The 18,793-nt window shown below is 35.4% G+C and overlaps 1 protein-coding gene across 1 annotated transcript; it reads left to right on the top strand.

Moving 5' to 3' along the window:
• Positions 1 to 1,947: 1,947 nt before the first annotated feature.
• LOC110914645 (glutathione S-transferase T3-like) lies at positions 1,948 to 3,002 on the top strand. Its single transcript, XM_022159429.1, has 2 exons — positions 1,948 to 2,356; positions 2,443 to 3,002. Exons 1-2 carry the CDS (start codon positions 1,948 to 1,950, stop codon positions 3,000 to 3,002), a joined length of 969 nt encoding a protein of 322 aa, XP_022015121.1.
• The last annotated feature ends 15,791 nt before the right edge of the window (positions 3,003 to 18,793 follow it).

Here is an 18,793-nt window from a genome sequence, read left to right as displayed (position 1 = left end):
TTGTTACCCGATCAACTTTGCACAAGGAAGGTCTAGGGCGGAAGGAACTCATGAATACAATTAATGCAATTAGGGAGTTGGAGCATACCAATACTAGCGTGTATTGCGTTTCGTACACGTATTTTCTAAATATTTTATATAGTAACTGAAATGTGTGGGCAAACCGATCCAAATTAAAAATTGGATCGCCCACCGGTAGTCTGGTCATGGTTTGACAGTCTTCGAGTGAAACATATTGGTAGTTTGGATGTCTTTTCTTACAAATTTATGAAGAACTTCATCTAGGATCCTCTCTATACAAAATAGCAGAGCAAGATCCATAATATTCGAAAGGCATATGAAGATATTCGAAAGGCATAATGGTAAATATATCTTAGTAGTGCTTAAGGAGTTAGGACTATAACTCTATATAAAGAGGACAACATTCAATTCTTATAACCATTGATCTAATCATTTAATCTAACTCGTCTCACAAACAAACATCTCCTTAAACGTACATTTACTCTTATACCAGATGACAGTCACCGGAGAACCTCTCATGTGACGAGACTAAAACGACAAGAGTGATGTTCTATAGTAGTAATCTAGATATTAAGAAGTACTGCTCTTGTTTGGTGAACATAATCAAATTTAAATGTTATATGATCTACTTGTTATATTATACTAAAAATGTATATAGTGTAATACTATAACTAGTTTATATTGACCAATAACTTACTCAACGGTGGAGTTAGCCCAAAAAATTCAGGGGTATCCTAAATTTTTATTTATTTTTTTATTAGAGGTATCATTTGTATAAAAAATAAAAAATTTACACTACATGGACAGAGTTGAAGGGTATTTTTACACTACGAAGATGGAGTTTAGAGGTAGCCTAGACTACCCCTCCTTATACATTGTCTCCACCACTAAACTTACTTATGTTTTGTTTATCATAAGAGTAAATTACAAAAATCGTCCTTTATGTATGTCACTTATTGCAAATTGTGTCCTTTGACTTCAATAATTACAGAAAACGTACTCGATGTTTGTAAACCCTTGCAAGTTATGTCCTTTAGTCATAACTTAGTTAATTTTTTGTGGTTAAATCTGACCAAATAGACCCCACATGAGGGTATTTTGGTCATTTTATTCTCATGTGGGGCCCATTTGGTCAGATTTAGTCACAAAAATACCCTCATGTGGGGTCCATTTGGTCGGATTTAACCACAAAAATTAACTGACTTAGGGATAAAGGACATAACTTGCAAGGGTCTGCAAACATCGAGTACGTTTTCTGTAATTATCGAACACAAAGGATACAATTTACAATAAGTGACATACATAAAGGATGATTTTTGTAATTTACTCTTATCATAAAAATAAAAGTAATATAATCACGTATCAATAGAAATTATAGAGACGATATAAATCATATTTTTGGTCTCCATTCATCATCATTTCAATAGAATATTAAACAAAAAGAGAATGCAAATGGTCCTACGAAGAATCATCCATGAATCTTCCTACTTTATTTCACTAAATGTAGTCGTTATTTTTTCTATTATCATGTTTTTGTTTTTTTATACTTTTCTTTTTCTTAGAATAGAAGGTATGGGGGTCGGCTAGGCCTGGTTAGGACCGGCGCCGGTCCCCCACACCGCCCCCCTCCCTCCCGTCCCGGCGTCCCCAGCAACCCACGGCCGTTCTCGCCGCCCCACTTTCAAAATTATATCCGTTATATAACGGATAGTTTAATTAAAAAAAATACCTTTTTCACTTTAAATATTTATCAACCTCTTCCAATTTTTTATACCATTTCACATCCATTTCTCCTAATCTTCTCCTACTCTCATCCATTTTTATAAAAAACACTCTCATTTTTTTACCATCATGAATCCATTCAACCCAAACGACCCCAACCCGAACAATCCTAACTTTTTTTCTAGTCCCGCTTACACTCCGACTATGGATCGTTCGTGGGGGTCTCCATCATTTATGTTTTCGGGTTTCCAACAATCACCTAACGCCTTCAATCAAATGTCCCAACTTCAACAAATGCAACAATACCAAGCATTCCAACAATTCATGCAACGCGGCTCGGTTCAACTTGATCAATTCCAATCGCAACCGCCAACTTCCCAACCACAACCCTCGGTTCAACTTGACGATGATGATGAAGTCGTCCCCGAATCGCCACCTAAAGAACTCAAGCGCAAAAAAACAGGGGGAAGGGGAAGGCGGTTGAAACCGAACCCGAAACCGCAAAAAAAAAAAAAAAAAAGCGGTTCGAGAGCAAAGGCGAGAACGTGGACAAAAGTAGAGGAGGAGGCGCTAGCTATTGCGTATCTTAAGTCCTCAAATTGTCCGATTGTCGGTATGAACCAAAGTTAATTTCTTTTTAATTTAAATTTAAATATTTATTTTATAGTTTTACTAATGCAATTTTTTTTTTAATTTTAGGGAACAATCAAGCGGGTTTTAGTTTTTGGAAGGCATGTACGGATAGATTTAATAACCTTATGGGGGAAGGCCCCTACCGTGATCTCAAATCCATATCAGGCAAGTGGCGGAAAATGAACAAGTGCGTGAATGATTTTATCGGGATTTATAACCCACTTTACATCAATCGTCCTAGTGGGAGTAGCGACGAGGACGTTCTTAACCTTGCGATGGCTAGATGGGAAACAAAAAATCCGTCTTTCCCGCACCTCCGAGCATGGAAAGTTTTAAAGAAAGAACCTAAATGGGCGCCGATTCCAAATGAGGTCACAACCGCCAAACGGACTAAAACTTCCGAGTCCGGAAGTTATAGTGCGGGAGGCTCCGCCGCTCGTTGTCAAATCGACATAAACGACGAACCGGAATATAAAGAGGAGCCCGTTCACGAGATCGAACGTCCCGGCGGAAGGGACAAAGCAAAAAAAGAGGCGGCCGCAAAGCGCAAAGGGGCCGACTCGAGTGGAGGGGCAGCTCAGGTGGAGGTGGCGGCTCGAAGGCGTCTTCGAAAATGGACGAGTTAATTTCCGAATTCCGTTCGTTTAAAGACTTTGCGGCCGAAAAATATAGTCACAAGAAAAACGTGTCGGCCGACTATGCTCGAGCGGAGGATTTTAGGATAATGAGGTTGGATCTCGACTCGGTTCCGGAGGAAGAACGAGAGGTGTATCGGAGGATGAAGGAAGAGGTAAAGAAAAAATGGATGTCGTAGGTTTTTTTTATTTTTAGGAAATCTAATTTTTTTTTCGGAAATGTTTTTTTTTTATTTTTAGGAAATGTAATTTTTTTATATTATGAAATGACTTTATTTATGTTGTATTTTTTAACTTTTATAAATTTTTTATTAAGTTAATAAAAAAACACTTACAAAATTATAAAATATTGAGGTGGGGTAACCCCATCCTTCATCCCCCTCAAAAGTGAAGGAGGCTCATCTTCCACGAGCCGGTGATGTGGCGCCTACATGGCAGCCCATCCTCATGGAGATGGGCCTCACCATACCCTATAGTCTTAGAAATGCATGTCATCTTCGGTAAGAGTGACATTGATTGAATTGTTGATCTACTTTTTGTCAACGTTAAGGAATATGTAGCATATTTATTATTTATTAATGTCAAATGAAATATTGATTTTTAAGAGATAAAATTGTAGAAAACAACCTTTATGTTTGTCTCAAACTGTATTTTATAGTTTTTACTATGTAATTGGCAAAAACCAACCTTCATGTTCATGTTTTATTACACCCTATAATCTTTAGCACTAACCACATCAAAAAATTCAGTTAAATGGACTCATATGTTTTGCACGTGAGGGCATTTAAGTATTTTAATATATATCCCTTTTAAACGAAAATTGTATTTATACCCTTTGTATTTATACCCTTCAAATTCACTGATAACAAAAAGGTTGACCAAATCAAGATGAGATCACATCTTTTCCAGCGAACCACCGGTTCACCATCTCAGGCAACTCCCTTAATCCTTCTTTCGTCCAGACATAAAGGACGAAACGTGTCACCAATAGATGGACGCCAACTGGACCTGCAAGATATCCGGAGGACAGACCGACAACCTTTGCCAGAATACGCCCAACTGGACAAATTGGGGCGTGTCACGTCATCCACTACCCTGACAACAATAGAGGGGACAAAGAGGATATTCCCCTTGGTCGGACAGCTGGCGCCCACTGACTAGCTGGCAGGTCTCCTCCTTCTCCTTCTCCTTCATCCTTCGGCTATAAATAGAGGACTCCTCCTTCAAGTTTAAGGATTCTGCTCTCTCACCATTTTACTCTTAGCACACACTATTCTCCTGAGAACAGTACTTACTCTTAGCACACACTATTCTCCTGAGAACAGCACAGTTTCAGCCCCTGGTTTATCTAGTGGTGTGGTGGTGAAATGGGGATATGGTGGTGGTGGGAAAGATGAAGTGGGTATGGTAACTTTTTAGTTATTGATTTAACAAATAAGGGTATTTAGGTCATTTCACACTAGGGGGGTAGTTGCACGGACCTCCCATCCGCCGGAGTATTGCAACTCCGCAAGCTAGCTTAGCCCCATAGCTGCCTGGCGGTGATTACCCACGATGAAGAGCCCCAACACCCCATAAGGGCATTGCCGGGAATCGAACCGGTGACCTCAAGAAGGGTCTGGGTGAGGCTGGCCAACTGGGCTACCCCAGAAGGTTTGGTCATTTCACACTAACTTAACACCAAAAACTAACTCCCATCCGCGAGGGACTATCCGTAAATGAAATGCAAAAGTTGGGGACTATAGCTGTAATTTTAGAAAGTTAGAGACTAAAGGTGAAAAATAGGCAAACCACTGGGACTATCCAGGCACTTTTCTCAAAATAAAATTAAGAATGGTAAGTCTTTTGTCTTTAGTGTAACTTTATCCGATCTATTTTCTTTTTTCTTAATTTTTGCTCAATCAATTTCCTTTGCTACCTCGTAGCTTTAATTTAATAAAGTGATTATACAACTGCTAAATTTGAATAAAGTTATATTTTTACTGCTCGATGTAAAATATTAGTTGGAGATATCTATACTTTCTATAAAAGGAGAAATCTGAGTGACATAAGAAAAGCTGATGTGTCAGCCATTGAGGCTGTCCACCAAGGTTTTTCTTATGTCATTTTACATCATAAAGCCTAATATATAAAATCATTTAAAATTAAAATTCTGTCTAAACCTCTGCCCTCAACATTTTATAATCAAACCTCTGTTCCCAATAAACCTCTGTCCAAATTCAAAATTCTGGCTCCACGTTCAAAATTCAAACCATATATTCTAATCCTATAAATAAGATATATGAATCTGGCTCCGCATTCAAATATCTCTCGCTCATATCTGCGAGCGTATCTCTATATCTCTCAAATGCATATTTCTCGTGATTCAGCCTGCTAATCTCCTATTATACTTCTTTGTTCGAATGTTTGTTGATTCTGTTTACATGTTATCGTTCCAGTATCATTGTTCCAACATCGTCGTTTCAATGAAGCTTCCCTTCACACATCAACCTTTCAATATCGATGTTGCAGTATCATTGTTGCAATATCGTGAAAAGTTGCATGTGCTACCTTCTTTGATGGAAGAGTTGCATTGTTCGATTTTCGTTAAATCGAAAGTCAGCTTTTCTTGCATTAGTAAGATTTTCTTCTTTTATACAAAGTATAGATTCGTGCAATATCGTGAAAAGTTAGATGCGCTACAACAATTGAGAGGAGACCTTTGCATTTTAGGTTTGTTTCTTATTTTGATTAACTGTTGATGATGTTGAAAGTTTTTATTGACACTGACATTTTAGCATATGTTAAGATGCATGTTGATATTATTAAAATGAACTACTACATAGAAAAATAGAAATTTAATGAAATATTTATAAAGTATTACACGCTAGAGTTAACACTTGCTAGGATTTCGTAGACTCTGGCCTTTCTCCATGTCATTTCATGCTCTCTTTTGAATTTCAGGTCAGTTAGCATGTTGCAGATTTTCTGGTCCTGTTTTAGAAGTTGTGTCAGAAACTCTTCTGCATTCTTTTGGAACTCTGATGGAGGAGAGTGGAGGACTTCATCGAGCAATGCTATGCTGTTCCAGGTTTTGTTGTAATTAGTGTCATTGATTATGTCGACTTTCCTATTTAGTTCTTCGTCTGTTCTTTTTTCTTTTAGTGACCACATCGAGAATTGTGTTTTAACATTGCTGGTATTTGACCAGTGGTAGAAGCTGAAGTTTGCCATGTAGATTTTTTGTTGGTTTTTCTGATTTGGAACAATTTTTGACAGAAAGTGATTTGTAGAACAATTTGTTGATGTTTTGAATCAAAAGTAATCATCGGTCTTTTATAGAGTTTAAAAACGCGTCTACATGGTAAATGAAGAGGTTAATTGTAATTGTGATAATCTGCTTTTTTTCTTTGAACTTCGAAATTTTGTCCCTTGGGTTTCTTGGTATTTAATTTACAGTTTTCCTATAAAAGTTGGGGTTTGAAAAGGTTTTTGCATTAAAAGACTGTTGTTTTGAAATATACTTTAATATGTTTATATTAAATCTACACGTTTTCACTGTTAGATATTTCAGTATATAAACTCATAGCCACTTCACCTGTTTTTCATCACGTTTTCCTACGAAGATATCATACTTTCAGGAAAGTTGAGTAATATAGTTTATTCAAATGGCATCATTCACTTCTGTAAAATCAGATGATTTAAAGCAGCATTTTATCAGCAAATCGAGGAACAGGTGTATGAAGATAGGGCTACTCTTCAAGAGCTGAAGAGATGTTTTGATGGATTGCAAGTTGGCCTGTTCATGAGAGAGCAGGTTTCCAGAAATCTTATGCGGATGCCTTCAACTTCCGTTCGTGAGCTTTGTGTTGTCAGTAATATAGAGTGTGGTGATAGAGACGTAGAGTTCATGGCGATGCTGAAGGACATACATCGAGAGGTTCAGCAATCGATGGAGTTGAAGCTAAAGTTTCTTAATTCTTGCTGTTATTGTTAGATTTGAACTTTAATGTTGTTCAGTATGTTATGTAACTATTGGACTTTTAATGTCATGAATAAATGAATAAATTTTAATCTTATGAATCTATGTTGCGTTTTAGTTTTACTTATTTAGTGTTTGAGTTTGATTTAGATTATGTTGATGTTGAATTGTGTCTGAACATCTGTTTGGTAAGTCAACAGAGGTTTAATAGTATCAAGGATTGGTTTGATGGTGAACACATTATGTTGATGTTGAATTGTGTTTGAACATCTGTTTGGTAAGTCAACAGAGGTTTAATAGTATCAAGGGTTGGTTTGACGGTGAACAGATTATGTTGATGTTGAATTGTGTCTGAACATCTGTTTGGTAAGTCAACAGAGGTTTAATAGTATCAAGGGTTGGTTTGATGGTGAACAGATGAGTACAAAGATAAAATAAATGTTCAGAATTTGATCATTGATAACAGTTTTTTGAAGAATCTGTGCTCCTGCAAATTACAGAGAGTCAAAATATTTGGAGTTGTAAAAGGTCTGTTGTAGTTAAAGTTTGGTAAAAGAGAACATCTGCTGATGATGAAAGATTGAAGAAGGAAAGGTCTGTATGGGAGACCAGATGTTAAAGAACAACAGATGATATTCAAAATATGTTGAGCCGACAAAAGGTTTTTATAGTAACAATGGTTAGGTTAATAGCAGATGTTGGGACTTTGTTAGTCCATTAGATTAGATGTTGTACAGTATGTGAAATTGTAATTGTAGACCTTTGTATAAGCATGTTGTTGTTGTCATCTATTCGAACCTTCTTATGAAACAGCTGTGTATGCTAATGACTGTTGATTTACCACCGTTGACTAAATCAATATTAATACTATTAATCTTTATTGTCGCATCTTCATTTTAATTATTTCAGTCATTCCTAAGTATTATTATATAATTTTGTTTATCAATAACAATTTTTTGAACGAATTTCCGGTAAGACCTAATTACAAGGAGTCGATATTTGCTGTTGTAAAAGGTGTGTTGTAGCTAAAGTCTGACAAAAGAGAGCATCTGCTGATGAATAAATGTCTGAAGATACAAAGGTCTGCTATTCAATCATAAAATGCTCAACAGAGGTTTTGATACTAATAGTGGTTGGGCAAATAACAGATGTTAGACTTACGACTGTTGAGTTACACCGATTGAAAAAAATTGTTTTTGAAACTTATGCTTGCCTAAAAATACATTCACTGCTAAGGGGTACCGTCTATTGTCATAATTTATGTTTATCCTAATGACTGTTGATTTACTATACTGTTGACTGTCATCCATTATGACAACAGAGGTTCTGACGTGGACAAATGTTAGCTAAAAATAAAACAACTGCTAAAAGTTATCATCTGTTCTCATAACTTCTGTTTATCTAACGACTGTTTGACTCACACTGTTCCCAACTTCTGTAGTCGACCAACAGAGGTTTCCAAACAACTGTCATCGGTTATCGCAAGAGAGGTTCTGACGTGGACAGATGTTAGCCATCAAATATTTGTAACTACTGCCACGTCAGCATTCACTTCTTCTCTCTATATAAAAGTTGTTTCATCCCTAAATCGAGGTTCTACCACTGCCGTCTCGAATTCAAAATTCTGAAAAACAGTTTCCAACATATTAAAAACCCTCCAATTTAAACCCTGTTTCATCCCCAAATCACCTTCTTCTCCGATGATGTCTCTGAGCATCAAAAACCCTCACAGCTACCTCCCCATCTTCGAGAAAACCAGCAAAAATACCAGCTTTCACTCAATAATGACCTTGTAACGTCATCAAAATACAAATCAATCCTTACTGCTGATGCTCCGGTTCATACAGAAACACTTCGACAATTTTGGTTTAATGCTGAAATAGAGTCTGAAGATAATAATCCAGAAACGACCCGTGTTTGCACACGGGTCTTACCGCTAGTCCTATATAATAAAAGAAACCACTGAGGGGACACATGTCATTCATTGGAGCTACCTATTTTTTAGTTTTTTCCTCTCTCCTACTTAACTATAGATAATTAATATTAGTTAAAAGATAATTATAAAATTAAATTTAAACAATTCGTATAGGAGATAATATAATATTTTGAAATATTTATTACATTTTAAAATTATTTATCCTGAAATTAACAAAAGACGCACACTAAATATAAATTAATAAAATGTAAATGATTTATTTATTTTATTAAAATAAAGTAGCTAAGGGTAGAACCTATTTCAAAAATGTTTATAAGGGGTAAATAAAAACATTAATCAATGTTTATTGATTTTATACTTTTATTTTCGTGTTCTACTCTCAACTCAAATACGGTATTCACTATGTTTACATGGCATTTATAAGAACCATCATTGCAATCACCCCATCAATCTTATATCGAGTATATCCGTTATTTTTTTAAAGATATATATTTTTTTAGATTCATTCAACCCGTGTAATAAATGTTTTTTTTAAATATAATGTTTTTATTATTTACTATACAAAATTACATTTATACAACTCATGTAATACACCGGGTTTTTTAAAAGATAACTTTTTTATTATGTGGTATATAAAATAAGATTTATTCAATCCGTATAATACAAAGGGTTTATAAAGATATAACAAGATATAACTTTTTATTGCTTGGTATATAAAATTACATGTGCTCAACCCATACAATACATGAGATTCTTAAAAATGTAACTATTTTCATTATTTAATATATAAAATTAAATTTACTCAACCCGTACAATACCCGGGGTTCTTAAATATATAATTATTTTATTATTTAATATATAAAATTACATTTATTCAACCCATGTAATAAACGAGATTTTTGAAGATATATTGTTTTAGAGTAAACTGCCATTTTGGTCCCTGAGGTTTGGTCACTTTTGCCATTTTAGTCCAAATTTAAAACTTATTACATCTGGGTCCCTATGGTTTCATTTTTGTTGCCATTTTAGTCCATAAACAAAGTCAGCTCATATTTCTACAAAAACCTGGTTTTTTGTCCCTTTCTAAAGGGCATTTTGGTCATTTTGACTGCCCAACTACCCACCCCCACCACAACCCCTTTTCTTCTTTCCCTCTTCTGATTACAGACCAAACCGGTCAACTATTTCTCTCTCTCTATAAATACACACAACTTTATCTCAACCTTCATCTACCACCACCATCTTCCACCTCCCACCACCACTACCACCACAACCATCCACTGCCACCTCAGTCTTCACCGAACTGATCTACACAGAACCACCACCCTAACCCTAACCAAACACCCAACCACCACTGCCCAGCCATCGCCGCCCCAGCCCATGCTCTCAATCGGATCTCCACTCCTGATTCTGGTGCCTCCAATCTTGCCGATCTTTATCCTTCGCCGCAGTCTGGTTCGAGTTCGAATCTCGCTCCACCGCCTCCTGAATCGAGTAGTGATAATCAAACTCCGCCGCAATCGCCACCACCGTATTCGAGGTTAATATTGTTGTTAACATCACATATGAATAACTGTTATCTGAGGCACGTCGTCGGAGAAAGATGGGAGACGGTCCAGCTCAACGACGGATGATAGTCAAGATGGGTCATTCCATGGTCCAGAAAGAGTACGGGTTCGACAATACGGGAAATTCTTGTAAAGATCTGATGGGCTCTGTTTAAAATCCAAGAACTTCAGGCTCACAACGGGTTGATCTGATGATTGTTTTTGTAAGTGTTGTGATTGGAGATGATGATTGCTGATAAAACAGCGGCAAAGAAAGCTGAAAACAGGTACAATACGAAGCCTCTGGTCGCCATGGATGCTCTATTGTTGTGTGCTCTGTTTTATGAAAAGTAGAAATGAACGAAGAAGATGATTATTGGGATTGCAGACATATAGCCAACTAATAAGCATGTTATCCCTCACATGGCACATGAATTTATAGGTGGGACCCACAAAAAAGTTAAAAGCTTTAAATATGTTGGGGTGGGGTGGGGTGGGGTGGGGTGGGTAGTTAGGCATGCAAAATGACCAAAACACCCTTCAGAAAAGGACAAAAAACCAGGGTTTTTTAACAAAAATATGAGCTGACTTTGCTTTTGGAGTAAAATGGCAACAAAAATGAAACCACAAGGACCCAGATGTAAAAGGTTTCAAATTTGGACTAAAATGGCAAAAATGACCAAACCTCAGGGACGAAAATGGCAGTTTACTCATTGTTTTATTATTTGGTATGTAAAATACATTTATTCAACCCGTGTATTACACGGGGTTCTAACGTAGTTAACTAATATATAGATATTAGTTAAAATTAACCCGATTATAAGAACTAGTTATTTTCCGCCCGCGCGTTGCGGCGGGACCCAATGACTACAAAAGGCGTGTTAGCAACGGCAAACAGATACCGAATATCAGAACATAAATAAAATGACGTGGTAAGGATAATCACTCTGTCATAAAAAACAATTTTAAATAACCTAATATATAATAATAGGACCCACACGTCCTACACGTTGGAAATTCGGTTGTTTTCAGTTCAGTTATTACGATGCTAACACGTTAAAATATGGATGAGCTCGGTACCGGTAACGGCAGCGAAAGTACCGATCCGAAAAATCATCGAAATTAGGTACCGGCATCGAAAATGCTCGGTACAATACGATATGGTATTTGAAGGTAAAAATCAATAAATACATGTATGGTGCTAGACCGGTGTCGAACCGAAAGTAACGATTCTGAAAACGCCAAAAGGTGGGTACCAAATTGGTACCGAAAATGATTTGGTACAGTAAATTTGGTACTGATACGATGCCGATTCGTTTACAGGATTTGATACGATTTGCTCATCAATATTCTAAATATGCAAGTTAATTTTACATGTTACAATTCATTCATTACAGAAAAAGACAAAAAAGAAAGCAAAATAAGTTGTTGTGTATATAAAACCTCATTCAAACGAAATACAGTTTACTTACTGTGTGTATGAAAAGTAATCTAAACGGTGCAATTACTTGCATTGCTGCGTTGCTACAGGATTTGATGAGCTCGGTACCAACCGGTACCAAAAATACCGTTACCGAAATCCTCAAAAGTGGGTACCGGTACCGAATATACCTAGTATGGTACGGTTCGGTACTGGTCGGTACTGGTACGGTACCGGTATGTGAGGATAAAAATCGGTGAATACCTGTGCAGAACCGGTACTGAAAATACACCGATTTAGTAAATTTGAGACCGGTACCTATACCCGATACCATTTGCTGATCTCTTAATGATGTATTCCATTCTAATTTTAATTTAAAAAATAAATTATAAAGCAGTGTTCCCGTTACCGAAATCCCCAAATGTGGGTACGGTACCGAATATACCTAGTATGGTACGGTTCGGTACCAGACGGTACTGGTAAGGCACCGGTATTTGAGGGTAAAAACCGGTGGATAACTGTGCAGAACCGGTACCGAAAATACACCGATTTGGTAAATTTAAGATCGGTACCTATACCCAATACCATTTGCTGATCTCTTAATGATGTATTCCATTCTAAATTAATATATGATAAAAAGAAAGTGAAGCACTCTTCATTCGCTTTCTTTTTTATCATATATTAATTAATAATAATTAATTAATAATAATTTAAAAGCTGAAACATAGAAACACCACGAAAATATTGCCAATAATCTATACATATAATAAAATAAATCATATTGGGGACACATGGCACTCTATAAGGTGATCTCAATAATTTTTTCCCGCCTAAATAAATAGATATTGATAATATTTATTAATAATATTTAAATAAAAAATATATTATTTTAGTCCCTAAATTTTATCTTTTTATCTTTTACCCCAAAAAACTAGATTGATCACATAAAACAAACTTATAATAATAAAACAGTTTAATATATTTTTTGTAATTTTTATTATTTTAATCAATTTATTATATTAATCGCATAAAACAAACTATAATAATAAAACAGTTTAATATACTTTTTTTTGTAATTGGGTATTTTTTCATAAGATTCAAATAAATAATAACATATATAAAATTACATTTATTCAACCCGTGTAATACACGAGGCTTTTTAAAAATTAATACACAAGGGATTTTTAATGATATACAAAATTACATTTATTCAACTTGTATAATACATAGGATTTTTAAAGATATAACTTTTTTATTATTTGGTATATAAAATTACATTTATTCAACCCGTACACTACACAAGGTTATATAATAAAAGAAATAAAATGGGGACATGTTCCATTGGATTGAGATGCATGTATTGATACCAAGACTTTTCTTTTCAATTAACGCACACAAAGTAGTAAAAGTGAGTAAAAAGAATCAAAACAGTTGCATGTTTCTTTAGGGAATATTGGATTTCCATAATAACAACTATTCGTCGTTGACCGCCAATAGTCCCAACTTAATAAGTAACCACACTGGCACTCCCAAGTATTAACATATTGACCTTCCAATGGACCCTAACTAACAGAACCCTAACGTCGTTAGTCACCGGTCGCCGAAAAAACGTTTTTGGTCGGAAAACTCATTTTTTTTGTCTCAAACCTCTTTGTAACCGTATTACTTATTCTAGGAACCTTTTTCTACTAAAATGCCCAATTATTAAAGTCGTCGTAAATTCTTTCATCGCTAAAAAACTGCTTTTTGTCCGAAAAACTCAAGTTTTTGGCTGGAAAACTCAACATTTTCGTCCCAAACCCTTTTATAACCTTATATCGGACCTTTCAGAACCTTTTTTTGGCTAAAAACGTTTTTCCGGCGATCGAAGACTAACAACGTTACGGTTCTGTAAGTCAGGTTCTCTATTGGAAGCCAACATGTTAATAGTTGGGACGGTCAGTGGTCATTTTTGAAATTGGAACTGTTAGCGGCCAACGGCGAATAGTTGGGATTATTAAAATCCAATATTCCTTTCTTTAATTCAACTTTTCCTAAGTTTTGTTGGTGTGAATTTTAATGACTTTATTTTTTTTATTTTATAATTTTAGAATGTTTATCCCATGAAATTCATTGTTATTAGAGGTTTGTCTCGAAATTCAATGTTATTAATGACAATCTATGAATTTATCATGTATATTCAATCAAAACTATCAAGAGTAGATTAAAAATAATAAGTATTTACAAAAAATAAATTATATCATTTTCACTAATCAGCCCGTGTAACACACGGGGCCATAACCTAGTAATTGATAAAGGGATAAAGTGACAAGATTGTACCATGTAATTAATATTTTCTTATTCCGGTGCATGTCATTTTCATTGGTTGTTATTACATATTACCAACTAATAAACAATAAAATAGACAAAAACTTAAAAGTAGAAAGAACTCAAGAAGAAACAAAGGAGTTCATCAACACCCCTTCCATATCCAATGTTTTAGTTTGTTCCCTCATTCAAACTATTGTTAACGTTATAACTTATATATGTTGATTTATCTATAGAACCTCATGAACTCTATAGTAAAAGAATACAGAAAAAAAAAACCCACCCTCACGTAGAATCTTAAACTAGATGAAGACCATACTAAATTCAAACAACTATTAATATTAAAACTTATAAAATAGTAATTTATGGAAAGTAATTTACATGGTGTAATGATAAAGATTTAGGGTAAAATTCTTGTACAAATAATCTTAACATACTAAACATACAAATTGAAAGAAAACTCAAAAAGACAAGGTGACATTTTTGTAATTATCAATAACTATCAAAGTTACTCTACAGATATACCTAAAAAAACATAACCACTCCCCCCACCCTCAAAAAAAACCTAAACCCCCCACCCCCCAAAAACCTAAAAAAACCTAACCCCCCCCCCCCACCCCAAAAAACCTAAAAAAACCTAACCCCCCCCCCCACCCCCAAAAACCTAAAAAAAACCTAACCCCCCCCCCCACCCAAGCTAAAATGCTAAAAACTAAACCCCCAAAAAACCTAAAAAAATCTAAAAAAATAAAAAAAAACACACAAATTATTTTATTTTATTTTATTTTTTTAACATTTTTTATTAAAAAATCGCTACTTTTAGTTGCAGCCAAAAAAAAATTTTTTTTTTTTTTTGCTAACGAAATGTAGCGATTTTTTAATAAAAAATGTTTAAAAAAAATTGTGTTTTTTTAGGTATTTTTGGTTGTAACTTTGATAGTTGGTGGTAATTACAAAAATGCTACCTTGTCTTTTTGGGTTTTCCTTCAATTTGTATGTTTAGTATGTTAAGATTATTTGTATTTGATCTTTTGCCTAAAGATTTAATGAGGCATCACCACCGAAATCTCATTCAATATACTATGAATGAAGGTAAGAAAAGATGACGAGATGTTATACACATTGATATTTCTCTTCGCAATTTCATTCAATACTATGAATGAAGGTAAGAAAAGATGACGAGATGTTATACATAATGATATTTCCTTTATTGTAGTTTCCGTCTTCAACCTAAATATACCATATTACAAAGTTAGTGGAAAGTTCTATTCAGAACATTAAATATTGCGAGAACACGCATAACACAATGAATCACCCATTTTTTAATCCTAAAAACCAAAAACGGTAAATGAAAATGTTACAAATGTAAAATTTATTATTTCTCACACTAGAATTCAAAGCAAAATATGTAAGGCCCTAGAACGTATTTAACAAAAGTCGCAGCGGAAAATTCGTCCCATACAATTTCTTTCATTATAAACTTCATGCCTTACTTGAAAGTCCATTTTTAAAGCAACTCTTTTATACTGAATACATCAATCTAATTCATTTACAGAATAAAACATAGCTTAGGTGTATCTAACTACATTCTCAGACAATCCCGTACAATCCTTCATGTGACTCGGTCTTCATTCTCTACTCCTCGTGATGATCCTCTGTGATTCGCACTACCTGCACTCACCACATACATTCGCAACATTAGCACACATTATAAACATGAACAAGTTTTATCCTCGTTTTACGTTTCATTCCTTTAATATCTTTACAATTAAAATTCCATCTGAGTCTATGATCCCTGGTGAGACTTCCTTAATGTACCTGCGTTACACTTTATTCGCAAGGCACACATATTAATAACATCAATACTGTATCGTATTGAAAACTTGCAAAAATCCATGCATACCTGACCACATACGTGCACACTCACGTATTTACATACGTACATACCTTCATACATGTCTACATACGTGCATACGCCCATATGTTCCTATCTGCATAAATACATACACACATAAAGGGTTGAGATCCTGTACAAACAACACATACTATGAGAACCATAAGAACAGATGTGAACCATCCAAATTCCAGATCAACGGTTGGTGTTGATTACAATTAAAACCCTTTTAATTAGTAAACATTATTATAAAACCAGGGGTAATATAGTAAAAGTGCTATTTGTGTACCCACCAAATCTCCGAACTCTCAGATTGTTCCCCCTTTTTACGTTATAACCGTATACAACTACAATCTCCATCGATATGAGTGTTATGCTTTTTGCTGATTATATATAAAGAAAACAATTTCTATCAAACACTTTACTCATCTTCTTTGTGCTGATCGACCGAGTAGGTGCGAATTCTGAAGATTGTGTTGGTCGACAAAAAAGGTGCGATTTGGGAAGATTGTGCTGATCGAGAAAAGCTTGAACTCCGGTAAGGCATTTATCTCCAACTGTTCATCTTCTTTTTTCATATTTTTAGGGTTTTTTTTGGGTGAAGTTGTTGTGTGTGCTATGTTCATGGCGAGTGTTGACGGGTGCTGCCGGAGATGTGTACGGCGGGTTGTTGCTGACTGTTGTTGCCGGAGATGTTCACGGTGGGCATTGTGTTGCTGCCGGAGATGTTCACAGCGGGCGTTGACGGGTGTTGTTCGCAGGGTGTTGTTTTTGCTTCGGTTTATTGAAGTCGGTTTATTGTGTGCTAAGTTCATTTATTGTGTGCTAAGTTCAGTTGTATTAGGGTTATTTTGAAAAAAAAAATAGTGTATGGATCATGTTTGAGAGACCCTCATGTTTGAACATAGGAGATGTGTACGACGGATAACAATGCAAACTTCAATTTATATTCTTATTGTTATTTTTTCATATTCATTAGCTTATTGATGCTTGCTAAGTTGCTAACCATACATTAACACTAGTCTCTTGAGATGTTAAACTCGAAATGGGTGGGTCAGACGAGTTAGGTACAATCAAAAGCTTTGTAAATAATTAATATCATAAATTTGATTGCAAAAGCGATGGTATTGTGATAATAATAAGAAGAATCTAGATTTATAATAACCATATTATGGAGGTTTTATGAATCTGAATACACTGTGGTTGACTTTCAGCCCGTTTCCGTTGGCATAAGATTTTAGCTTTACCAATATGACCCGTTAGAGAAAGGACAACCTGAATCATCCAATTTACCTCTAATGGTTGAATTTTCTAAATTTGTTACCTATGAAGAAACAGATTGTGTCTGGTTTCTGATGCATGGTGTTGGTATATTGCAACAAGGGAGGACGATACACATTGGTGATCTAATGAGACTGGACCTAAATCAAGCATCCGGCAGAAAATATATTTTACGGTTTGGGCATCCCCGAATGTTTCTCTACATCTTGGGAAGTTTGAAAATGCAGACGAAATTTGGAACAAGCAAGCTGGTGTTAGATTACAGGTATGTAGTCTGCTTACTTTCATGCACTTCAACATGTGTTCGGTTGTTGCAAACATGTAGGAAAACACTAAGTTTCTTTTAAACCATCACTTTTTTATGCATATATGAAAATGTTTGTTATTTTGTTTCAGCCGCCAATTGGTGTAGATCGCTTGTCGGAATTAGGGAAGTGGGAGTCAAGGGAAGTTAAAGTGTCTGGAACAAGCTGGGATGTGAACAACGTTAACTTATATCGGTTGCGGGTCTTTGTTGGTTTTCTTTGGGTTTAAAAGGCGAAGCTACATTGACATTGTGGACGTTTGATGGCATTGATATAACGACCCGAGAACCCTTAGTACTTGATCGTGCACTATTTCTTGAAAGACCTGGCTTTTTGCTCCTGAAGGCCATATCGGATGCCATATCGCTAAGGAAACAAAACTCGGTCCCAAAAAGAAGATGCGCTAGTCTAGTCTTTACTCTTTACTTTGTGCCTAAACATACTTGTTATTCTGGCAACACCAAAGGCAATGCCTGGCCATTTTTCTTAATAACAAGTGCGTGAGCTTTCTATTATATGTATACACATGACAAATTTGATTCTTCGGTTTCTTAGTGCCTGATAACTTTGTTGTATTTGATGTAGTTTTTTAAAGTCATTTGTTCCTTTGATTTGTAATGATGTTATTGTTCTTCCACATGGTTCTCACATTTGTGCTGCTAAGGGTGTGCAATGGGTCAGAACTAGATTGAAACTAGGGGTGCAAACGAGGCGAGTGGCTCGAGAAAAAGCTTGAAATGAGCCAAGCTACTCGAGAAAAAGCTCGAAATGAGCCAAGCCTTATTGAGTTCTTGAGCCTAATATAAAACTCGTTTATTATTGAGCCTGAGCTTGAGTCTGGAATGTGAAGATTGTTAGTTTTTATTAATATTAAAAACATTCACCCTTTGTCTAGTACGCGAGCCTGAGCTGAGCTTATTTAAAATTGTTTACGAGCCAAGCCCAAACCCATACATAAGCTTGTTTAGTGAACGAGCCCGATCTTCACTTATCAAGCCGAAGCGAGTGTATTATTTATGTTACTTTTATTTGATATATTGATTAATATGTATATTAAGTCATTAACGACACGTTTAAGTTTTAAATCAGCAGGTTTGAGGATATGAATACGGCTAGATGGTAGGATGCACA

The sequence above is a fragment of the Helianthus annuus genome, chromosome 15 (assembly GCF_002127325.2).
Source record: "Helianthus annuus cultivar XRQ/B chromosome 15, HanXRQr2.0-SUNRISE, whole genome shotgun sequence".
Classification (NCBI taxonomy): domain Eukaryota; kingdom Viridiplantae; phylum Streptophyta; class Magnoliopsida; order Asterales; family Asteraceae; genus Helianthus; species Helianthus annuus.
Note: the sequence above shows the minus strand (reverse complement) of the source record. Positions and strands in the feature narration are given on the sequence as shown.

Excerpts from the sequence above, each read along its gene's own strand:
- LOC110914645 (XM_022159429.1), top strand. The coding sequence starts at position 1,948 with ATGGATCGTTCGTGGGGGTCTCCATCATTTATGTTTTCGGGTTTCCAA. Across the intron at positions 2,357-2,442 it reads CTCAAATTGTCCGATTGTCG|GGAACAATCAAGCGGGTTTT; the intron begins GTATGAACCAAA and ends TTTTAATTTTAG.